We start from the raw sequence: 25,468 nt of genomic DNA, 5'->3' as shown, positions 1-25,468 counted from the left end.
TGGCTAATTCCTTGTAGACATTAAGCTACCATTAGTTTGGCTACAAATAACCTATGACATGCTGATTAATACATGTAGGGGAGACCAGGGGTTTTGTAACAGGGGGCATTTGTAAAACACTCAAGTCCTCCAACCAGAAACAAGCGAGAGTGATGACAGTTCTGCACATGCTCAGGCGAAGTCTGTCTCTGCATGATGAACAGAAGCGCAATCATTCCAATTTATCAGACGTTCTCTACAAAAACCTGATTTTTAAGTATGAAAGTTACTTTTTAGATGTGCAGTATTTTTCTTCTGCTGTCTAACATCTAGATGACTGAAAATCTAAACTTAAATTATCTCTAGGTTGTCTCTAAATTAAATCATCATCATACTCTTGTCTTTATTAGTGAAAATATATCAATGGTATTATCAGTTAGTGCAAATATATGTTTCTTAACTTAAAAGATAACCAGTGCATTTCAAGTAGCCTGTGAATTATGGATGAAAACATAAAAAAAATGTTACAATATCCCTGGTCTATCCTATCTAATACACATTCAAAATAAACTCAACGTATTAGATGTTCAGTGCTGGGAGCTTAATTCACTAATTAAGTCAGAAAAGGAAATCTTTTATAGAGATTACACAGTGTTACGGTAGTTTTACAAGATGCTTCTGGAGCAGTTTCACTTCTGCTCCTAATTATCACAGTCCATGTTTACAGGAGGTAACAGTACGACAGAAGTCACAAAACAAGTCATTGAACAGATATAAAAGTTTTTAGTGCTTGAAATTAACTGTTCTTAAGTACAATTTTTGTACATTTCTCAAGGAAACATTATCCCTATCCCTGTTACTCCAGAATTTTATTTAAGCCATAGTCAGCTGTTATATTGTTTTACATTCCAAATATATGACCAACCTATAAAATATTCAAAACTATTAAGCATTACTCCACCTTAACCACTAACCTTCATTCAAAATACTGCTTAAAGCATAAATAGCAATAATCCAGTATGTAATATAGGTCTAAATAGTACCTTCTGAAAAAGTTAGTTGTGCATAATGAGTACTTTAACTTTTAATACTTTAATGCTATATTTTACTGATATTACTTTTACCTATGTAAAAGAACTGTTATTTGTAGGGCATTTTTTCACATTGGTGTCTTACCGTGTTTGCATGTGGCTGTATTTTTTTTTGGTGCATATTTCTAAAATATAATTTCTAAAATCTGTATTTGCTCTAAATTATAGTGACACAATAATAAGAAACATTCTTCTCTATAAGTAGGCTGGCTTGATATTTGTCAGTTTATGATGTTCTGTGTTGGAAAGCTACTTTGAAAGAAAGGCTTTGCAAGCTACCAATTACTTCAAACTGGAAGAAGTCGAAGCAGAGCAAAGCCACACCGGGGGAGATGTTTAGTTCAAACACATGCCAGCAAAAATTCCATTCAACTGAGTTTACTGCACAAACTGCCCAGTTGTTCACTGGTCAAACATAATGCTAAATAAAATAAAATAAAACAAACACAAACATGCTAGAATGGATATCTGTCGATGCCTGGAGGGGTCTGTAGAGAATGGTTATGTAGGCCACAGGGACCAGAATTTAGTGCTACGCCCCTGCATGTGATTCCCACTGCACGGCCCTGTGGACCTATTTCTGTCTCCCATCTTTCTCTTTGACTGTCAAACAAGTAAAACTAACATGTCAAACGGGTGGCCCTCCGTGCCTTGTTATTAAAGATGATTTTTACCATTAGGCTTGGAAACCTTGCAGGCAGTGCACACCCAAGAAGACCCACATGTCAAATAGGAGAGGCTGAAGAAAAAGTGGTTGCGAAAATAAGCAGCTGTATTTCTGTACTCGGCCACACCCCACAGAGGAGGATAACATAATTACACCAGCACAGGACTGTGTAAACCACTTGAAGGGCGACAGAGGGGGCCGTTGCTACTAAATTGGACCGTAGTGGAAGTACAGGGCAGAGAGGTGGCTGGGAGGAGCAGGGAGGCTGCTGATAGACCCTTTCCTAAACTTCCTGTCATAAAGGAAACAGATATACAGATATGTGAACAACTGGGGAGAGAAGTCAAGCATCACACCGCTTAAAACAAAACAGAACACTTAACAAAACAAAACATCTGATTGACTGCTGAAGGGTTGACTCAAGTCCACACTCCATGTTGCCAAGAAAATCTACAGCAAAGAATTGAATGTGTAATAAGCCCATGTGTCTATTTTACTTAGGACTTTTGACAATTATAGCCTAAAATAATTACTGGTTCACTCTCCAGTTATAATGGGAACAGATGTTTCTCTTGAACTGTCTTAACATGATCCCAGGTGGGAGACTGTAGTCTCTTGTGGGGTCCTCGATATTAAGCCATTTTGGAAAGGCATAACTTAAGAAGCTAATGTGGTTTGGTTGTGAGGGAGTTTCTGGAAGCTCTCACTCTGAACATTTTGCCAAAAAGGCTGAATGTGTACCTGAAGCAATTTAATTATCTAAAGGAACATAGTAACAGGGCATCAAACCCCAAGAACCTCAGATCCTTGTAGCCTTGTAGATTGTCTTTGTTTAATTTGGTCTCTTTGCATATCGACAAATTCTTTGACTTTAATTGTGGATGTTACCACATGGGCTGAGTAATTGTATAAAGTGCCAAAAAAAGATCCTAGTGTTACAAAGATGATCAAGACTCTAAATACACTTGTTTCATTAAATTTCATCTAATGAGGGACATAGGTTTCATTTCAACATTAAAGGAGACAGACATTAAGCAGAGGTCCTCCTTCAGGAAAATCTGAGCAGCAGACGCTTATTTTCATGCATTGTGGTGATTCTTTTATGCACCAATATCTGAGATTTCAGCATAACTTTAAAATGGGAATGTCTGTGGAATATAATTCAATAAGGCTCTCAGACAGGTGCTACATTCATGTTTTTTGGGGGCGGGGGACACAGCACACCAGGCCCAAAATCTGTCCAGTGGCACTGGCAGCTGCCACAGGGTGCCACAAACTGTGACAGAGAGCCACAAGCCACCATAAATATATATATATGTATATATATATACATATATACACATATATATATATATATCTATATGTATATAGACACACACACACACACACACACACACATATATATAGCGTTATATATTTATATTTACTAACCATGGCCCTAAAATACTCGGTTCTCATTGGCTGTCAGATGTCAGATCTTCGTCAAGAGCTGTCATCCGTTAAAAATGATCGTCTGTCTAAAAACTTAAGAAACAACTTGACACTAGTCTCAAGTTAGCTGTTTTCTTTTCTCTTCTGTCTTGGTAAGTAGAATACTTAAATGCAAATGTAAAAAAAATACAGTCCCTGTTGTCCTGATTTGATGAACTCCATGGAGGAAAGTTCACCTCAGCTAACGTTAACTGTCCTCTGAATGCTAACAGCTCAGCGCTGATGTTAGCTAATGCTAAATATTTGTACTGTCCATTTTCAGATTTGTGTTAGACTAGATGACAAAACATGTAGACAGTTGAGTGCAGTCTCTGTTCGCTGTTCACCCCTCGGCAGGCTCAGACTATTGGCTGGTGGGTTGGAGCCACTCCCCTCCCAAACCTCCCTCTGCGCTGCTGCCTGAAGTGATGCAGCAGTTAGCGGTCAGTGGGTGAAGGGGGGCAGTCTGCCAACTTAGCCTGGTCCGCTAGCCGAGGCGTCTCTGAAGAGGACGACTGTGAAGGAGAGCGACTCGGTGTTCAGGCGAGGGAGGCCCGGGAAATAATCTGGCTGGGGATACCTTGCTGCGCTTGAGGACCGATAAGCACGACGTGGATACACGAGGGAACTCAACATGCACCGAATAACGGGGAAAGGAGGTGACAGTCTAATTGAGATGAGCCCGACAGACTCTCTCAGTGGTGAGTAGTTTACAGCTTTCATTGAAAATGTTGCTATGAAGTTGACTTGTTGTGATAAGCACTGTTTAGATAAGGCACCGTCCTACTGGGAGATCAATTAAGACTAAGCTTTGGTTGGTATTCCCCAGCCTAGACGACCTTAAGAATAACTTTAAAAAATAGCTAAACCTTTCTAGGAATACTAAACAAGAATCAAATTAAAACAACAAACTTTTAAATATCATTTAATATGAATGTTGTGTACAAATAGTTTACATAAATAACATTTTCAATTTACATGCAAGGTAAACAACACATACAATCACATGTATATACTGGCATTCCTTCTTGGGACAACTGGGAAACTGGGTGTTTACTGTGCTAATAGCAACACCCTTTACACCTATGTACAACTGTTTTAAAATGTATCCACCCTGCACATTTCCCCCTTTAACGCCATAAGCAGCTCATGGTCTGACTTTCTTTCCATGAAAGCATCAGTGACTCAAAATCCAGCCAGCTAGCCAGCCTCTGACAGCTGGCCTGCTTACTGGAAACACTCTGTCACTTGGAGACAGCCACTTATCCACCAGCACAAACCCCAAATCCCGCTCTACTTTTGGCTAAATGTGAATTTAAACAAACGCTTAGACAGAGGACTGGTTTTTTTTATCCATTTATGGTATTGCTGAATGGAGACTGAGTCACCCTGGATGTTCTCTAGCAATCCTTACCTGTATAAATCAATGTAAAAGTGTTGTGTTTCAGATAGGGAGAGTAATGTTGGAGCAGTGTAACTGAGACTGTGAGTGATCACTACAGGATCATGAGCTTTAGATACTGTTACCTTGGTGTTGTGTGTTTATTGTGTGTTAAGATAACACTGGAAGCATTTTCTTTTCTCACATCACACTCACAGCTCCACAGCTTTAAATCACAGTAATACTCATACTCCGATTTTTTTTGATACATCATTTGTAGATTCTTCTTCCACAAACCATCAGAACGTAATATCTATGTTGTATTCCTACCGTTAGAGAGAAGACCAGCAAAAGTGAATTTTCAGGTTGTGAATATACATGCAAAAGTCTTCCTGTAACGATTACATATCCCCAGACTGATGGTTTTTCAGACAACACATTCAGAGTTTAAATGAATGAAAAAACATATAATCTGAGAGTCCTTAAGTGACATTTGAAGGTAAATCTGACTGCACTCTCACACAAGTCAAAACATGTGGGCAGCTGAAAGTCTCACAGCTTGCTTGCAATCTCTGTGTGCACTGTATTTAAATACAGATCCAAACTACGTTGAACACAGGCTACTGTAGGTACGGATTTCCAAAGTATTCGTGGTTGTGGTTTGACTGACCGAGCAATGAAAGACTAGCGTGGATTGTTGTTTGTTGCATCACTTCTCACTCTTACTGTAAATATGGATTAGTTATCTGACATTGTCTTGATATGTGAACTGACCTGTTAAAGCAGGTGTATGTGTTCAAATCAAACTTACAAACACGATTACAAAACCAGATCAAGTTGTTTATATACAAAATTTAGCAGTTTGAAATGAGTCTGCTGAATTTACATTTACACCTTTCCTTGCAAGGTGGCAGCGATAACACTAAATAACAATGAGTGCAAAATCCAGCGCAGCTATATTTGTTGTCACTGTTTCAGGATTCAGCAGGATTTGCATTTTATTATCAGTATAGCTGAGTTGTAAAATAACTCGCTTTGTGTAAATTAGGATGTACATGAGGTTTGTTCTCTGGAGTCTGTTTGGTTGCTGTGGTAATACATAAGAGAGACAGAAGCAGCCTTGTGGTATTTTGACTGTGATCAGCTGTTCTCTCTTGAACAAAGCCTTAACTGTGGAGGCTTCTTAGCTAAGTGGGAAAAGTCTCTTGGCATAGCTGACTGGATAATACTGAGTGCTCTAATATTGCACCCAACTGTGCAAAAATATGTTCAGCTGTTTGAGAGCTTTTCTCGTGTGTTGTGGAAGAAATATGTTTTGGAAGCAATCCAAACAAAAGTCAGTGTTATAACTGTTTTTACAGAAGTTGACACAAGAAGTTGTCTTCCATAAAAGTATCCAAAATGAGTCCAACACTTCTGTAAATGATATTGTATAGTACTGAATGTCAAAGATTCATCAAGGGGTCACTGCTGGTGGATAACTTCCCCCTCTAAGGTTCCACATCCTGCCATAAATCAAAATATATTGGTAAAAATAAGCATTCTGTGTATGCAAATGATAACAGCAAGCTTGATTTTCATATCCTTGATACAATTAAATTTCTTTTAATTGTTACCTGGTTACTGTGAGACATTATCAGGAGCTGTGTCATTTAAGTAAGGCTTAAGGGAAAACAGCAAAATGTTGTCACTGCCTCACAAGCTGTGCTACGTTCTAGTTCTGGAGTTGAGTGTCTATGATAAATGTCATTCATTTTAGTTCTGAACCACTAACTTGTACTTTCTTAACTTGGTATGTAATAACGGAGAGACAGAGAAGTTTACATATTACAAGGTTCGAATGCTTGTTTCAGGTCAGTGTAAGCACATTTTCCGTGTTGAGTCCAGACTAAATATAACCTCAGACAGACCATCAATTACGATGGTTGCATTTCTATTTAAACACACAGACACTGAGGCTCAAACCGTCTTTTGCCTTATTTTTTTGGTGATGGTGTTGCCAGCCGTACATGATGTTTGTTTTTGCTGGTCCTTCTGCATTTCCATTTGTTTATGTAAATCATGTGTTCTCAGATTGTACTTTGGAAGGGATTAATTGTATTTGACAGGCAATGAAAGGCAGGTAAAAGTGGAACTTGTGTTCAAGAGTAGCTTTCACTTCTGAAGGGGGTTTACCGCACTTAACAGTCTCGTTTGCTGCAGTCATTCCTGTAGTGGTAGAATTACAGCACAGCAACATGGCTGTGTGCACCTCTTTCAATGTGATCCTGTTAAGTCATGCTGTCTGGCCTGTGGGAGTGGTGCCACAAAATGCTCCCCAAATATAGACCACAACATTGGCTGTCAGTCAGTGGTCCATGGTTAATTCAAGCAGCTGTTCATGTGCCTGAAACTTAACTGTACTGCCACCAACCCGCCTGTCTGAGAATCACTATGATTGTGATGAGCCTAGGGATAGTTTGGATTATTTGAAGTGTGGTTATATGAGGTACTCAACCATATCCATAGTGTATTACTTAAAGTAGATATCAGTTAAGCAAGAAATGCTCAACTAATTTTCTCAGCAGAAAAACATATTTTAGTCACCTAAAAAAATAATATTAGTTTAAGTGTATGCTATTTAGAATATTTTCACCTTGCCATCAGATTTCTCTAGCAGGGCCTAGCTCAAATAATGACAGTGGCACCTGCCACTGACCTGCTGTGCATCTGCCGCGATATCTAGAGGCTTCCACTGACCTGCCCTTCTTTGTGGCAACTGCCACTGATCTGCCACAGCTGCTGCAGCTGTTAATCTGCCACAGCTGCTGCTGCAATGATAATGTTTTGAGTGGCTTGTTAAATTTGAACATTCACTATCCATTTGGCTGGTAGGGAAAAAAAAGTTTATGTTGAACCCTGTATCCCTTTAACATAGCTAATCTGGTTTTCTTTATGTCTTGCAGATGATCTAAATGGCTACCATCAACACGGCTCATCCAGTACAGGATCCCTACAGCAGGGACAGTCTGCGGTAAACACCAAACTCACCAAATGCTTGCATTCACTCAGTACCTTCATACACACATTTTGTAAAGCACCATCTTTTGCCTTGATTGTGGACAGTCTGAGAGAGTTTCCGTTCATAAAAATTCCAAGTAGTAACTTCATAACATCCCATGCCATTGTTTATGTTTGCAAGTGTGTCAGCATAGTTTGTGTAGTCTGTACCTCTATCGTACATGTTAATATTTAGCTTCACAAACAGATACATGAAAAATTTCTGTCTGATGGTCCAGCACAATGGCAGGAAGTTCATTGTATACAAGCAAAAAGCTTGATTTAGATTTCCTTCCTTCTCTCTCTCTCTATAAATCAACCACCAATAAACAATCCACAAGTGTCAGGAGGGTCTAGCTGGTATCTGTAGTAGAGCCCACAAGTAGTAGTCTCAGTTTTGAGATTACATACATTTTTCCAGTACAGTCATATTCATATACAATCTGCAAATGTCATGAGTCAGTGATAACCTTTCTGCTCTTGTCTATTCTCCCTCTTCCACACTGTACTTAAAGTCTCCTTTAACGCCTGAGGTGTGTGTAGAGACTTGTGAGTCTCTGAACACTAGCATGGCCTCCCTGGCCCCCTCCAATCACAGTGACAGTCCACCGTTTGAGGCTCAGACATTAGAGCAAATCAATACTTTGACTGGGGTAAGACACCAGCCAAAGACACAGATGCATGTTGCTGTGTCACTGTCTGCGTGTTTGCGTTATCTCACATCATCTCTGAACTGAAACTTGTAACTGAGTAATATCTGGCTGTGACCATGCCTGACTTATAGCATGTTGTGGTGTTATAAGGTGTTTTATGGACATAATCTAAAATGACGTGTAAATATAATGTAAGTGTGGAGTGTCTTTGATCCATTTTGATCACCCTTGTAAGGTTGCTGCTACAGTTTTAGCTCTATGCTGTTGAATTTGTTGTGTTGTTAGGCTTTCCCTCATTCTCCACTCGGTTCCTCCACAGCTGTCGAGAAAGCGGGCACTGTTCCTGAAGTTTCGTTCCAGGGTATGGCATGGTAAAACAGGCTTGTGATGTGATGCAACTTTATACATATGTCTGTCTGCCCGCCAGCCTTTTCTCAAGGAAAGTCTGTTCAGTGTTGAGTTTCTCCACCAGCATAGATATTCAGATAATAAAGCTTGGACATCAGAGTTGAAATCAATACACATTTCTTGTTAGGGAGCTGATGTTGGCTTCTGGAGGGCATGTTTTTATCTCTGCAGAGAGTAATGGAAACTTGCAGGCATGAGCTATGTGTTGATGCATCATTAGAGTTCATTAAAATGGAAAAGGCCTTTTCACTTGCTTTGTCCTCACCTGTGATAATCGTCTGCTTCACTGAAGAGAAAGCAGCAGCCTGGTGGTGTTACAGCATAATTAGAAAGTGCACACTTGCACACATACGCACATGCAACTGCCTTTTGTGTGTGCGCATTTATGTGCATGTGTGTATTTTAAGAGTATACAGGCTATACTGTAATCATGACCCTCCCTGTGCTCATGACAGGACTGAACTTTGCTGTGGCTAACCATGTAATGTACCGTAGGCTTCTTCCTTTGATTACTCTAAAATGTGGTCTTCCTTAAACAGTGTGTAACCATTTTTAATGGACTGTGGAATCATTACCCTTTTTAACAGCAGCTAATCTTTACAGGAAAAAAAAAACTGCAGTAATCTTTTCTAGTAACCTGGCTCCCTAGAACTAAAGGGTACGATTTAGGCTAGCCGAGTGGAAGATCACATCATGGAGTTTTAAAGGGGGGCAGCTGCACATCTGTAAATTGAGTCTGTAATAAGGACTGGGAACGAAAGCTGGGTGTATGGCCCTCCTCCTACAAGAAGTTTCAGCTGCATACAGCTTTTTGCAGTGTTGTCAGTGTGTGACCTTATCTGAACCAGATACATGGTTCTCCAAATCTGAGAATTGAAGTTTTCATTTTGCTTTTTTTAGCTCTGAAGAAAAAACACAGTCTTTCCTGTGTTTATGCTTGAAGAGATAAAGAAACAACCATTTACTGAACAAACACTACAGAACTATGTCCTTTGCAAAAAAGAAGAGACTCTTTTATATTGTTAAACTGATATAGCAAGGACAAATTTGGTTAATTGATTAAATGTGTTTATTACATGGCTTTGTGGAGTACTCTGTTCTGATTGGTCGGTTATGGCATTCTATGGTATGTTACTTCTGAATGCCCTTATGAATAATAGACTATTACCATGGGGGCAGTTCTGATCAGATTCTGGAGGTCTTAGTGGAAGCAATAAAGTCAATATTTTGTTTCATATTATTGATGTTTAGTAAGTAGCACTGTAATGAGTGCTTGCTTTGCATCAGGGTCTTGCATGTTTTGCTGTTGGGATTTATTTTGCCATGACGACTTGCTCACTGTACATTATGCAGTATCAGTGCTTTTTGAACATGTTCTGCACATTTTATAAAAATTATGATAATACTGATGACTGTGGCAGTTTTGGCCACTATAATCATGATACTGAGTTTTTATACAGTTACATTTCTATTTGAAGTGTAGAAAATGAAACTAGATAGAAGAGTTGTTCTCAGAAAAGTCATAGGGTGAAGAGAGGATTCTACATTATGATATATTCAAAATTAAAGACTTGACCATTTTCCTAGAAGTTTTGTTCTAAACTCATGTAGCTCCAAAAAAGGACCTTTCAAAGTAATATTTTAAAGAAACCCCTCCCTGAAAATACTAGCCTATTTATCTTGCACCATGTTCTACATTTACCCTCCTTAATTAAGATAAAAGACGTACATATGTCTAAACACCCAGTAGTTAGAGGTTTGTTGGCAAATGTATAGTACTCTGAGGCCTTTACCAGCTTTACTGAGCAGACGCAGCTCCCAGCAGATGCACTGATTCCATACGACTGATCTATAATTACAGCAAATTAGAGAGTTTCTGCAGCGACGTCCCAGTCAAAGAAAGCACCCACCCTGCCATGGTCAACATGGTCCAATCCAGTCTGTAAGGCAGTGTAGACCAGTAGTTACAATGTATGCATGCCGAATTTGGCAGAAGGAAACTTTAAAAAGGTTGAACACGTAGACATAAATGCTTGTACAAGTTAGTAGAGTAGTCCAGATGTAGAGCAAAAAACAGCTGTCTTACAATATTTTTGAGGATTTGTGCCAACATGTTTGAGGCAATTTGCATGCACTTTAAACTGATAGTATCCCATTTGTACTTTATACAAATGTCCTCCAGCCTCCAGATTGTGTAATTGATTAATTTTAAACGCTTGAGTCAGAGTGGGTAGATTGTGCTCTAGTTACTTCACCCTTATCAGCTCTATCAGAGCAGATTCTTTGTGTGGTCAGTTGGCTTTTCTGCTGAGGTTTTACTGGTTATCTGATATGTATTAGACAACTGGCTTGAGGAACTGTTGCTTTTAAAGTGATAATTCAGATTTTTTTTTAAATGGGGTTGTATGAGGTACTTCCATCCATAGTCAGCGTATTACATAATGTGCTGCAACTAATGTCTTGACTAATCTGTTGATTATTTTCTCGATTAATGAAAAAAGTCAGTCAGTTTCCGCAAAGCCCAAGATGACATCCTCAAATGTTTTGTTTTGTCCGCAAACCAAATATATTCAGTTTACTGTCATAGAGGACTTCAGAAAGCAGAAAACGTTCACATTTAAGAGGCTGAAATCTGAGAATGTTACCTAAAAAATAAATATCTGTTTAATTGTCTGTTATATGTTACTTCTTTAAATCAAATGTTACAGCAGCCTGGTGGCTTTGACAATAACAGTAATTTTACTTTGCAGAACACAGGAGTTGCTCATCTGCCACAGCCTCAGTTTATTTGTGTTATTGTGCGACTTTTGTGTTTTAAAGGGTCAGTTTGGATTCAGTAGTAGTCCAGAAACTCCCATGTTCTACAAGGTAAACTAGTCAAAATATTCTAACTATAGCATATAATTAAACTGATATTGGTTTCTTTTTTCACAGTAGGTGGGCCTTCTTTAATATGGCTAAAATAGAGTAAAGTAGATGTTTTGCCACTAACCCTTCTACTTCCACTGGTTCTCTAAACTGTGGGCATGCTGCCCGTCATCTACTATAAGTAATAGACTGACTATGGATAAGTACCTTATACAGCTCCACTTCAAAAAATCTGAACTATCCCTTTAATCTCCTGGTGGTCAGTGCTGTACAGCGCTGTTGTGTCACCTCCCCTTTTTCTGATGCTGTGCTCTTATTAGATTAGCTAGCTAGCTGGCACCAGCTTTGCTATCCCTCGTGCTGATGTCATCTCTTGGAGTCTCCTCTACCTCTCTCCTCAAATCCCTCCTCCTGTCTCTCTCCCTCTACCTTCTCTGGATGTCTGAGCAAGTGAGAGCTTGTCCTGGGAGGTGAGTGGACTGTATGGAGCCCCTCCATCCGGGGGATCAGAGTGGAGTGAGAGAAGCAGTGCTTTCAGGGCTGGAGTCTGCTCCCTGGAGAAAGGCAATTTTGCTCTATAAAGCGGTCGGCCTTTCTGCTGATGCATACCCATAAAGGGAGTGGGCCATGGAGGTAAAGTGCTCTTTCTTTCCTCCCTACCCCCACAGACAGGCTCAACTCTGGCAGAGCTACAGTACAGTAGCTATAGATGTGGCTGAGTGTTGTAGTTTTTGTGATGCTGAATGTCTGAGTTCTGTGAATTCTCTGCAGTCCTGTGTACTTACCTCCTGTTGTAATGAACAGCGATGACAGAGGTTCATGGTACATGATTATTTTTAGCTTTCTGAACAGCTGAAGCAGCACCGGCAGAAAGCAGTCATGCCTTCCTGTTCTCCCATGAAGCATTCCTGTGTAGTTCATTTTTCTTCAGCCCTGCAGTGACTGAAGAGAAAACCACAGAGAGGCTTTGCTGACACACATACTTGGAATTTCTTTAGTCACCAGAACGTAAGTGTTTTTGTGACAAGATTGATCTCAGGGTTTACAGAAAGGTTAAAACAAATAAAGTACAAAATGTTAGTGTGGAGCCTGATATGGCTGCTGTTGTGCAGAGAATGGTATTTATGGATTTGTAGTCCCCTCCACATATCCTTTGCAATGACCTGTAATCTGAGGTTGTGTTTAATGAGTTGACAGACGATTTGAATTAAGGCATTCTTATGATTTTGGATTTGATTCTGTGATGCCATAAACATTTCTTTAAAATCCTTTTTCTCCTTGTTCAATGAATCCTATAAAGGGGGCATGAGCAACATGAAACGTCTTAGTCGTAGATGACACGCTCCATTTAGCATGCTGTTTGTGTTTGCAGTGAAAATATGATAATCAGTATTTTATCTTGTTTGAGACAAACAGTTGAGTGTGATGTGGTGTGTACGCCTTGTCCTTTGGGTTTTGCTGTTAGCTACTGACACAAACTGTAGCTGACTATCTGCTCTGCTGAATGCATCCAAAGACTTGTTGAGCTGATACTGTACCTGACTGTCTCTACATATATGTGTGTGTGTTTAAATGTTGTGACCTCTGTTCTGTCTCGTCGTAGATTGACAAACAACAACAAAGCAAAGACTCAGTGTTCTTCCGTGATGGGGTGCGCAGGATTGATTTTGTCCTGTCCTATGTTGACGATAAAGATGGTGAGAGAAAACAGGTAAGAAACAACATCTAGGTGCCACAAACACAATTACTTTTCAATAGTTCACTAACTGCAAGAAAATGTTTCTAATAACTGGTGTTTTGTTTCTTGATGTGTGTTTTATGGTGTTGTTATTGTTGCATTTCCAACTCAGCAGAATTATAGTAAATATTATTCACTGTGGCCACAACTAAATATCTTGAAGTCCTAAAATATGACCAAAAAGAGCAGCTGATGTTATTTCTTCCTCTTCATTTAAACAGTAAGAAAGGTTTCTGGCAGGATATCCTCGGAGTTCATAGTGTCTGTCAGCGGCATACCCTAAATACCACAACACTGATAAGTTAGATGTTATTCTCAGCTTCTATCAGTAATCCTCTCTAGGAGTTTTCTGAGGTCACTTCAACACTATTTTCTTAAGTAAAGGATTTCCATGCTGTTGCTGGCTCTGTTTGTTTTTTTGGGGCTAGTCTGTTTTATCAGCTTTAGACTGCTGAAAGACTTTTTCAGTTTGATACTGAGCTGTCAATCTTCACATCTCTGTGTTACCACTCCCTGTGAGTGAGGCGACTCGCATTTTCCCCACAGCAGCCTTGTTAGTGACAGTCAGACCTTTGGCCTGCTCAGGAAGTCCTTCATTTTTTCCCTTTGTAGAAGGAAGGGCAAACAGGAGGCCTGTTCCTGTGTATTGTCCACTTATGTTATAAAATTTGACAGTGAATTACAGCGCTAACAAGGACATAGGCCTAGTTTTTTTTTTTTTCAAGTTTTCTATGGTAACGTTATGTCCTACTTATGTATTACCACAAATAACTTTCACTTCCTGCTAGACCCCTGTTAGAAGTGTTGAGCTAAGTGACAGCACCTTGGTTTGAACACCAAACAGTCCTTGTTTTTAGTTGTTTTGTACCACTTTTCTACCTGCTGTGTTGACTGTGAATGCTGACTGTGACTCCGTGTTCACTTTGGTGTTTTTTGTGTCTCAACAGATGAGCACTCTTCACATTTCACATTTCATCTCACATTGACTTACTAAGATTTTGTCTGTTCTTTAGGCGGTTGAACAATTTATTTCGTACATTTTGTTTAGATTTTAGCTTAATATACTTACATTTGCAGTAGGGCTGAGTGATATGTGAAGAAAACAGGTAAAGACAGGTACTGAGTTTGCAATATGAGTCATAATTTTAGTGGGACTGGTGATTTCTGCATTTTGCTCTCACTGAAACAAAAATAAAATAATGATGATGTGATTTTTGCTGCGATCTCTACGAAACAAGCATGTTCCCTTACATCTGGAGAACGTGATTTGTAGGCTGGGGCATCTCTGTAGCACCATAGCGTTTCATTTATAGTGGTATGTTGTGACACGTTTTACCTTTATCAGAAAAAAGTTGTAGCTCCTGTGATTTGGGTATTGCATTTGGCCATGTTGCGATTTTGATAATATTTCACTTAATAATTCAGCCCTTTGCTGAATTCAGTCTTATTTCAGTTGTATATCATGCAATGTAACAGACATTAGACATCATATAAATACATATGTGTGTACATTTCACAATCTTAAATTTACGGTACTCAGTGTTTTTATGTATAATGTTTTCCCAATATTCAGGTTTTCACACAGTTCATGTGTATGTAATGTTGTTGGTGAACAGATTTCACAGTTCTACAATGGTAACTGGTAAAATATATGTATTTGTGCTTTGTTTTCCTCTAAAGGAGAGAAGGAAGGTGTATGAGGCCAATCTGGAGAAAGTCGGCCTGGAGCTGGAGGTAGAAGATAAGTTGGTAAGAATTTCCAGTTAGTGTCAAATGTTAAAGGTAATTAAATGTGCAATATGTGACATTTCTGCATTAAAACCTAAACCTATGTTATATATTTTGCTGACTCATCTATTTACATTATACCATTTAACCAATCATATTCAAACTCAGAGAAATACGTAATTTTATTCAAGGCGATGGTGCATTTCATTTGGTTGCCCCTTGCTTTAACTTCCAGGGAAACACAGGGTATGTTAGAGTTAGGAAGGAAGTTGGTTAAGGTGACTAATATAAAACTAACACATTATCTCATCTTTGAACATGACTTCTGCCTGAGTCACTTCAGATTTTCATCTGCAATGGCGGATGTTTACCAATGAAGGCAACAGACTCCCATGATGACAGGCTACTTCATGATGTCATAAAACTAAATCCCTTATTATTGTTGTTTATTAAAGTTTCTTCATGATGCAGCGAAAGCAAGCAGTGCCATTTATCTTTATGCTATATAGTCTGCAAACTATGAATTTTACACAAAACCTGTAAAAAGTGGCGTCATTTTACTATGGAATTGTACTTTTTAGTTGTTGCTACACTGATTATACTGTGACACCTGTCTTACTTTCAATGTCATCAGGAGTCAGAAGATGGAAAGACTTCCTTCGTGAAGATCCATGCACCATGGGAGGTGTTGGCCACCTACGCAGACGTGTTGAAGATCAAGGTCCCATTCAAGGTCAATGACATCCCAGACAACAGCGAGATGCCAATGAACTGGTTGTCCACCCCTTTCCGTCTGCCTGAGCACATTATGCACCCGGAGCCGGATTATTTCACAGCTCCCTTCAACAAGAGCAAGTCTGACTTCTTCCTTATCGACGACAAAGACACATTCTTCCCCCCATCTACTCGCAACAGGATAGTAAGGATGCTTTGACCGTTATTGTCTCATCTTCTTACATTTTAACCTTCAAATGAAAACAATCCCCTGACATTCAGATCATGTGGCTACATTTTAGTTACTTTTTTGAAAAGAGTTTAAACTACTCCCATTATCTTATACTCTTGAATACAGAAGCAACTTTATAATTCTGCTTTTATCCATACAGTTTTTTCTGAACAAAAAAAAATGTTTTTCTATTTTTCTCTCTGGCCAGGTCTACTATATCCTGTCCCGCTGTTCATACATCAGGGATGAATGTGGAGAAAAAGACAAAAAGGGAATCAAGAGGTTACTCAACAACGGCACCTACACGGCTGCCTTCCCGCTGCATGATGTGAGCCTCTTTTGACACATTTTTTATCATGGAAATAGAAACTGAGTCTTCAATGGAATGTGCACTCAGTGCTTTCCAACAGCAATATCCTGTTGGAGGCAAGGATGACTAACTTTTCAATAACACAGTGAATCTGGTAGTAACCTTTAGAGCTGCAACAATTACTCAATTAATCAATTTGAAAGAAAAATAGCAAATTTGATAAGTAATTAATTGGTTAAGTCATTTTTCCATATTCCAAGCTTCTAAAACGTAAGGATGTGCTGCTCTTCTATATGGTAGTATGATGGTTGGGGATGTTACTTCTGGCTCTGGGAAACTGTGATGAGTATTTTTCTTGCAGCCCTAGTGAACTGTGTACTTCTGTGTGCGTGCAGTGTAGATACTGGTTAAAATCGAAAGACCTGAACTGCGAAAGTGAGAGATATAATCTCTACAAATACTGGGCCAGATTCCTCTGTTTCTTCAAGGAGCAGCCCCTAAATCTTATAAGGTGAGACTCGAAAACAAAGTCGTCATATCTGATGTGTATTTACTCAACATTAATCTGACAGCAGAGGAATCTACAGCAAATATGTTCTTCCCTTCAACAGGAAATATTACGGGGAGAAGATAGGTATTTATTTTGCATGGCTGGGTTTCTACACTGAGATGCTGCTGTTTGCTGCAGTAGTCGGAACCATTTGTTTCGTCTACGGATTCCTCACCTATGATGACAACGAATGGAGGTGATTTTTATCAAGAACACTAGCTTGTTGGTCTTTTGATATCATTGTATTATGAGCTGTTGTTTTTCAGGACTATATAGTTTGAAGGGTTTGAATTTTCAAAGCTTCATTCATAATGTCGGCATTTGAAATCTAAATCAACATTCAAATACATTTTTGCATGTCTGTTCACTCTGTTTAAACCCAGTGTTCCTGCACAGTTGCAGATAAAGATTCGACTACACTAATATTATAAGCATCATACTATTGGTAGAAATAGATTCCAGTGGTGGGTGGACATTTTTACTGCAGTGAAATAACTGCTTGCTCTTCTGCTTGCTGCACAAAAAGAGAGGCACACATCTGTATTAAGTGGGTGGTCCAGCAGCAGTCTAACAACAGCATGAATCACATTTATGTTAAGGAGACTGATGAGTTATGAGTTATTCATTAAAGATTAATTTTTATCCAATGAATCACTTTATTCAAATTGAGGAATTTGTCTAAAGATTTTTTTAGGGTGATGACATCATAAAATATGACAACAGACATTCAAAATTTTATTCTTTAAATGTAAAAAAATAAGACATTTGGTACAGCCCTGTTATTTTCTTACCGTTGTTGTTCCTTTAATTGAAAAAAACTCTTCCCTGTTCCTACAGTAAAGAAATCTGTAGTCCAGATATAGGAGGTAACATTGTCATGTGCCCGCTGTGTGACAAGAAATGTGGCTACTGGAAACTCAACTCAACATGCAACTCTTCATGGGTGAGGCATCCTGGCTTTAGAGCTGTCCTTGTTCATTCATCATGATTCATGTTCTACCCACAGTGTGTGACATTTAAAGGGCCGTTGCAGCAAAATGTCAACAGATCCATTTTTCAGTATCTCACTATTTCTCAAACATTTTCTTCTTTCAGCAATCACACCTGTTTGACAATGTGGGAACGGTGTTTTTTGCCATATTTATGGGAATATGGGGTGAGTAAAAAAATCTGTTCACTGCGTTTTGTATTTCCTTAACCAGTGCACCACCTAGTGGAAGCTGATGGACCTCTATCAGTCATTTCAAAACACTGTTTCTCACTCTGCTCACTGTGAATTTAAAAGACCTATTTGGCCAAATCACATAGAACAAAACCAATTTTCTCACCACTGTACCAGTACGATAGAGGTGAATAAGGGTCAGAACACTGAATAATTACATTTGGGGGCCATATGTTCTGCAGTGACGCTGTTTCTGGAGTTCTGGAAGAGGCGACAGGCTCGTCTCGAGTATGAGTGGGATCTGGTTGACTTTGAGGAGGAGCAACAGCAGCTGCAGCTTCGGCCAGAGTACGAGACCAAATGCACCAACCGCAAGATGAACCGCATCACTCAGGTGTTTGTGTGCTCATGAAATACTAATAAACTGTATGATACTGTTCTAATATGTCTGTGTAGTTTCCAAAAGGCTTTACCAGACAGATGTACTGTAATGTAGGACTTGGACTGATTACAGCATCCGTTGCATTTATTGGATACGAATTGGTTCCAGTCATTCATTATTCCAGTTCCTGAAATAAAAAAAACTGTTTTGAATGTGGATTACTTGTTCATTAAGAACAATATTATAAAGTAAAACTGACCCACTGGAATCAAGAAGACGTAGGTAGTGATAGTGGCAGACACAGACTTGTGAAATGAACAGAAACAGGGTGCTATAATTTGCTTTGACCACGTCCCACCCATTTTTAGGAACCAGAGTGGGTTCTTGACAGGACTGCTACAGATCTAATGGGGAAATTACTTCTGTGCTGGGCCACCGTGGTACTCTGGGTAAGGGTAGCACTTAACGTGGAATGCCAAATTGGTGAGGAAGAGGTTTTGGTGTGGTGCAGTTTGTGTGGATAACACACATTTCTGGAAAGGCTCAGAGGCACAAGTTTCCTTCTGTGTTGCATCACTGTTGGTCTGGTGAATCAGTGTCTTGATAGAGGTTTTTGCAAACGCATGGTTTCACCGGGAGGCCCTTAGATAAAAGAATTGGACTTGTTGGACTGAAAAGACGACACAAAATGATCTGCGAGTGGGCGGCCTAGCTCTGCCTCGCATCTGAGGCTAGTGGTAATTAAAGGAACCTGGCCTTTTAGAGCTGTCTTTTCAGGATATAACAAAGGGTGACTGACTCCCTTGCTCATGCTTTGCCTGCTTTAGGAAATGGAGCCATACTTACCCATAACAAGCAAGTGTGCACGCACATGTCTTTCTGGAGCCACCGTCCTATTCTGGGTGAGCATTGTATCTTTTGGTATAGTTTGGTATTGTATCTAAATCATTTTCATCTCCCATCTGTTCCTCCAGATCCATACTGTGTGTTTTTGTCTTTCCTATCATGCTGTATCATTATCACTAATTAGTGACCAGGGCCACTATGTATAAAACTTGTAACAAACGGAGCACAGACCAAAACAGAACACTTGTGAATCTATATGAATACCACAAAATTCAAAAAAAAAAAAAAAAAGACAAAGTTCTGATAATTCTTAGCATTAAAATCCATTTAAACCACAGTTTTACGGCTTTATGCATACTGGCCCAGAATTTATTATTGCTGTGTAACATGTGAATGAGGTAATAAGATTACGATAGATTTCTTTTGGGGCATGTGTGCACACTTGCATGACAGTTAATCCTAACCTCTATGTTGGCAATAATTCACCTTGCTTCACTCATATGTCTGTATATGTTTTGGTGTTTGCTCGTGCATCAAGATTGGTATATTGTTTTCAACTAGGTTTGTTCTGATACGGACATTAGTATCAAAAAATGCCTCCGATACTGCCTAAAATGTTGCATCCAATATAGTTTGGTACACAAGTCTGTACACCCATCCAATATTGTGTATTTATTAGTCACAAAATTAGACTCCCCTTCCTTTTTTCCTTCCAAGGATAGCAAAGTCATGTTCCATGGAGCTCATTCTCTGTATGTATTTGTCTGTTACCTGAGCCAGGCTATAAACAACAATCACACTAACTGAAGTATCAATACTCTTGCAATACCTCATGTTTAAAATGATACAATATCAATTAATTCTAGTATGGATGGTACCAAACCAAAAAAAAAAAAAAATCTTTGTACTCCTTCAATACCTCAGTTCAGTCTTAATTGTCCTTCCTGAACATTGGCCTGCAGCATAGCAAAAAAAAGGTTCTGTACCACCACTGTGTGCAGATTGTTAATTTTTAAAAAATAAAAAAAACAAGAAAAAAAAGGCTATTTTGAGTTTTTTTTTTCTTCTGACATGGTAGAAGTATATGCACATATATATAATCAAGTACAGGTATCAGAATCAGTATTAGGAAGAAAATAATGGTATCAGAACATCTCTAGCTGTCACTGTACTGTTGTCTTGTGACTTGCTGCAGTTGTCTTTCATGTTGTCACTGTTGTCTCTGTCCTGAAGATCTCATTGATCATTGCCTGCATCATTGGGGTGATAGCGTACCGCCTGGCGGTATACGCAGCCTTCGCCAGCATCATGAAGGATAACCCCACCACCCACCTGCAGGTGGTCGGTCCCTTCATCACGCCACAGCTGGCCACCTCTGTCACCGCCTCCTGCATCAACTTTGTCATCATCATGATCCTCAACCTCATGTATGAGAGGGTGGCTGTTTGGATCACTGACATGGGTGAGCGTCAGAGTGGAAGAACAAAGCCCAGATTATTACATTTCTGTGTCTTTATGTATCCATTATGTATTTCATAATGATCCATGAATATGTGTGAAAATCTGTTCCTCTTTTGTTTTATGTATTTAAAATATTTTATTACTTTTTACTATTTGGCAGAAATCCCAAAGACTCACCTGGAGTATGAGAACAAACTGACGGTGAAGATGTTCCTCTTCCAGTTTGTCAACTACTACTCCTCCTGCTTCTACGTGGCGTTCTTTAAGGGCAAGTTTGTCGGCTATCCTGGAAAATATCTTTACATGTTTGGCAATGGAACCACACTGAGGAATGAAGAGGTACCAGAAAAAAACTACAGTACATTATATAAGATTATCGCTGGTGATTCAACTTGAGCCCGAATTTGAGTGAATGTTTGTTTCTTTCCATCCCTCCTCTCTCCCAACCTGTGTGCATTCAGTGTGACCCTGGTGGCTGTTTGATTGAGTTGACCACTCAGCTGGTGATAGTGATGACTGGTAAACAAGTGTGGGGCAACATCCAGGAGGCTCTGGTCCCGTGAGTACTCAAACTGATCTGAACCATCCAAAACACAGTTCATCTGCATACAGATACTCTGTACAGAAACGATTTTAAGAGGGTAAAGTCTAATGCTCTGCAAAGGCCTTAGAGCTGCACCATATAACTTGCAGATACATCAATGTCCTTAACTAACCTGTGATGAATTGACTGTGGATGTCCTGGAGTCAGCTTCTTTACTTGTCCTTCACTTTTTGGGGAGGCAAAGAAAAACAAACTGGGCATCGGTACTTTTACGCACTTTTTTCACTTCAAGTTGGGGTTTGGTTGTTCTTAAGACAGGAATGTGATGTATGCCTGCTCTTATCTATCGCACGTCACAACACCAGGACCACTGTCATGGCTTACTGTGTGCTTTTGCTACTATGATAAGTCAAAATGTCAAAGTCAAAATGTCTGCTGTAAACAGGCATATTATCAGTGGCTTCATAGTCAATTTCTAGGCAAAGCATGTACAGAAATTAACCTTGACTTATATACTCAGATGGAAGGATACAGTTCAAATGGAAAAGTTCTACATTTCGAAACATAGTCATCTCTTTATAGCCCATGTTTACAGTTAAGTAAATCCCTGACTGTGGCTGTCAGAGGGTGAATTATGTTGCCTCAAAGTTCTCTATCGCCCCCATGTGGCCTTTCAGGTGGTTGATGAACTGGTGGGGCAGTAGGAAGGCAAGAAGCCACCCAGAGAGTCTGTACAGCCGCTGGGAGCAGGACCATGACCTGCAGGGCTTTGGACAGCTGGGCCTCTTCTACGAGTACCTGGAAATGGGTAAAAACATTCAGCACAACTTATTACAGAGACAGATTTCCAGAGACACAGGCTGCAGACAAGGGAAAAAAACACACTGAAACAAAAAGTGAGACAAACATTGGTAATTACTAATAAAAAATACCGCAGCAGAGTTGAGGAACATACACAAACACATCTTCAGTTGATGACCTGATAGGCGACAAGACATATGGATGCATTGTCTTCTGAAATCCTGCAGGTGGTGTTGTTTCCATCGTTCTGTCTCTTACTCCCCTCTCTCCTCTTTGTCCCAGTGATCCAGTTTGGTTTCATCACGCTCTTCGTTGCCTCCTTCCCACTGGCACCCCTGCTGGCCCTTATCAACAATGTCATCGAGGTCAGAGTGGACTCCTGGAAGCTCACCACTCAGTTCAGACGTCCTGTGGCAGCAAAGGCCCACAGCATCGGAGCCTGGCAGGAAATCCTCAACGGGATGGCTGTACTCTCTGTGGTCACAAATGTGAGCGCTGGACTACATCTGTGTGCTTTTTATCTGCTCATTATCCCCCCAGTCTTATGTATAGTTTTCCTTACACCGTTTCTTTCCTGTTCTCCAGGCGTTCATTGTGGCCTTCACCTCTGATATGATCCCTCGGCTCGTGTACATGTATGCCTACCAGCCAGAGACGACTATGAAAGGCTACATAAGCAACAGCCTGTCGGTGTTTAATATCTCTGAGTTCCCAGAGGCCAACAGGCCTGAGGACAGCGAAAACCCTTTCTGGTTCAACAGCTCCATCACCACCTGCAGGTGTGTGTGATTTTAGGCTCTGTTTAAGAGTGATTTCTATGTTAATAATATTTAAAAGACATGGAAATAATTTTGGAAATAAAAGTAAAAATAAAATGAGGTGATGACAGTTTATATCCTAAAGGGTCAAAGGTCAGCTTTGGTTTGACATCATATTGTTCAGCTCTCTATCAGCTCTCTGCCTTTCTCTGTAAAGATTCTCAGAAGTCATCAGTCATCATTATAATGATAACTTGTTTTAATGCCCTCTTACACAGTAGATGTTATTATGTATTTTGCAGTATAATACCAGAGTAATCATCACTTCTTCATAGTTGAACAGTGGATTGAAGAATGACATTAAACAGTCTTGAATCAGAGTCTGTATAAAAATGTTCAGGACATTTAAATCTCTGTTCTTTCTTTGTAGGTATCGTGATTATCGCTATCCTCCTGGCCATGATAAGCAGTACTCCCACACCATGCAGTTCTGGCATATTCTGGCTGCCAAGCTGGCTTTTATCATCACCATGGAGGTAAAAACCAGGCTGCACTGCTTTCACCAGCACCACCAACACTTATTGGGCAGCAGTCAATTGTTAAATTAATAGTAACACCAATTCTCCCCCTCACACTCACACACACACATTTTCTTTCTGCAGTTCTGTGTGTAAGTAAAACTAACTTGTTGTGCCTTCTTTCTCCACAGCACGTTGTGTTCCTGGTGAAGTTCTTTGTGGCCTGGATGATTCCCGACGTTCCCTCCGACGTGAGGGCTCGAGTGAAGCGAGAGCGCTACCTGGTCCAGGAGTACCTCCATAACTACGAGGTGGAGAAGCTGAAGGTTCAACTCAGCCACAACACCCACAACGAGTGCACCTGCACACCCATGATCTACCCATCTTTACCCAAACATGAGGTGCTGTCAGAGTGTCTCTAGCGCAGCGAGCTGGGCATGGTGATGTAGACTGCCATGCTTGTGTATTATGAAACTGACCATCACTTTGCTGTTGTGCCTGTGTTGTCTGGGCAGTACACACACACACACAGCACTATTATTAAAGAGCTAGAGGTTTTCTCAATTCACAGCTATCCTTCTTCTACTAATGCAGAGGTTTTCAAAGTGGGAGGCAGGTTTCCCCAGTGGGCTCCAAACAGTTTCCGGGGTGGCTCAGAGACTGTGACAAAAATAGTTCTTTAGTTGTAAAAAGGAGATCACATAGAATAGCCCAAATGTCTCTGATTTCGTTCCAGAGATTGTCCAGAGGGAGTCAGTATTGGTTAATTTTACTGTATTTCCCAATTTGCAAGAGTCAGAAATTGATAAAAGTCTTTGTACAGACCCTTTTCCATTTTTTTGCGTCATCTGAACTCATTTTAAACAGCAAAATTAGGCCTGGCTCAGTTGGGAGCCAAATATGATCCCACAGACATCCAGTAATTAAGTGAAACTAAGCACCAAGCTTTGTCTGAGGGGAGGCCCACAGTCTCAAACTTTGAAAACCCCTGTACTAAGGTGTTGATAGTGGACATGCACACAGGTGAAAGACCAAGTCTCCATGCATGCTTGAAATTTAAACCTCTTTCTCATATGTATGGCTTTTCACTCCTATGTTGTTAATCATAATGCTGAGGATAATCAAAATTTGCTGTAAGACAAGAAGGAGATACACTGTGTCTAAGACAGGCAACTTACTCTTGTTTTAATACAAGACTATTTATTTAAGTGCCACTACGAGTAACCAAAAAAAACTGAATGCCTTAACATATCACATACTTAATATTATTGGTTCTGTCTGCCAGTACTATAACAGTTAACAGATAATATTTGGAAATGAGAGCTTGCTTTTAATGGGTATTGGCTGTATTGGATATTTTCCTCATTTATATGTATTTACAGCTGTATGAAGGGTTTCAGTGTCATATACCGTAAGCTTATGTTATTTTATTTTATTTTTTTACACGTACTGCAACAAATGTGAGCATTGTACACTCAACAAAAATATAAATGCATCACTTTTGTTTTTTCTTCCATATTTCACGAGTTGAAGTTAAAGATCTAAGACTTCTTCAGTGCAGACAAAAGGTTCATTTCTCTTAAATCTTGTTCACAAATTTGTTAAAGTCTTTGTTAGTGACCACCTCTCTTCAGCCAAGATAATCCATCCATTTATTTCCCCAAGACAGCAAAGTCATGACCGGCCCTGCATGATACTCTTACGCTAAACCTAACCAATCACTCCTCTTGTGTAAACCTAACCAACCCAACCAAACAAAGGCAACATTTAGTAGCCATTCGGAGGCAGAGTAGGGCAGGTCATGACTGTGCTCTCCTGGGGGAAAAATTGGTATGTTAAATGTCATTTTTCAAGAGAAAACTGCAAATTTTACTCAATAACACACATTTTTAACAAATTTGCAAACAGAATTTGAGAGATATAAACATCTTGTGTACATACAGGTCATCTTAGATCTTTTACTTCAACTCATGAAAAATGGGAGCAAACACAAAAATGTTGCATTTATATTTTTTTGAGTGTTTATTTGACAGCATTGAGGTCACAGCACAGGTGTAACACAGATTTACCAGATGATTTTCCTCACTCCACCGGCAGTGGACCTGTTAATACGCTGGTCACATTTTGCTTTAATCTCATACAAGTTTCTCCAGGCCAAAATCTGACAT

The 25,468-nt window shown here is 39.6% G+C and overlaps 1 protein-coding gene across 2 annotated transcripts; it reads left to right on the top strand.

Moving 5' to 3' along the window:
• The first annotated feature begins 3,632 nt into the window (after nucleotides 1-3,632).
• On the top strand, nucleotides 3,633-24,235 carry ano5a (anoctamin 5a). 2 transcript variants are annotated; one of them, XM_084733544.1, is made up of 22 exons: nucleotides 3,633-3,908; nucleotides 7,534-7,601; nucleotides 8,143-8,280; nucleotides 8,600-8,641; nucleotides 13,160-13,267; nucleotides 14,975-15,043; nucleotides 15,657-15,941; nucleotides 16,177-16,296; nucleotides 16,674-16,789; nucleotides 16,890-17,024; nucleotides 17,666-17,771; nucleotides 17,924-17,984; nucleotides 18,233-18,384; nucleotides 18,741-18,821; nucleotides 20,452-20,680; nucleotides 20,840-21,018; nucleotides 21,141-21,238; nucleotides 21,901-22,031; nucleotides 22,307-22,512; nucleotides 22,610-22,803; nucleotides 23,213-23,318; nucleotides 23,492-24,235. In XM_084733544.1, exons 1-22 carry the CDS (start codon nucleotides 3,842-3,844, stop codon nucleotides 23,720-23,722), a joined length of 2,922 nt encoding a protein of 973 aa, XP_084589670.1. In that variant the 5' UTR covers nucleotides 3,633-3,841; the 3' UTR covers nucleotides 23,723-24,235. The 2 variants fall into 2 exon arrangements, with proteins under 2 accessions (XP_084589670.1, XP_084589671.1); XM_084733545.1 differs by lacking the exons at nucleotides 8,143-8,280; nucleotides 8,600-8,641; nucleotides 18,741-18,821 and adding an exon at nucleotides 19,200-19,274 and having other exon boundaries at nucleotides 3,634-3,908.
• Nucleotides 24,236-25,468: the final 1,233 nt, after the last annotated feature.

Source organism: Lutjanus erythropterus, chromosome 13, assembly GCF_056507025.1.
Source record: "Lutjanus erythropterus isolate fLutEry1 chromosome 13, fLutEry1.hap2, whole genome shotgun sequence".
Taxonomy (NCBI): domain Eukaryota; kingdom Metazoa; phylum Chordata; class Actinopteri; order Lutjaniformes; family Lutjanidae; genus Lutjanus; species Lutjanus erythropterus.
The sequence above is the reverse complement of the archived record's forward strand: the minus strand, read 5'-3'. Positions and strand labels throughout refer to the sequence as shown.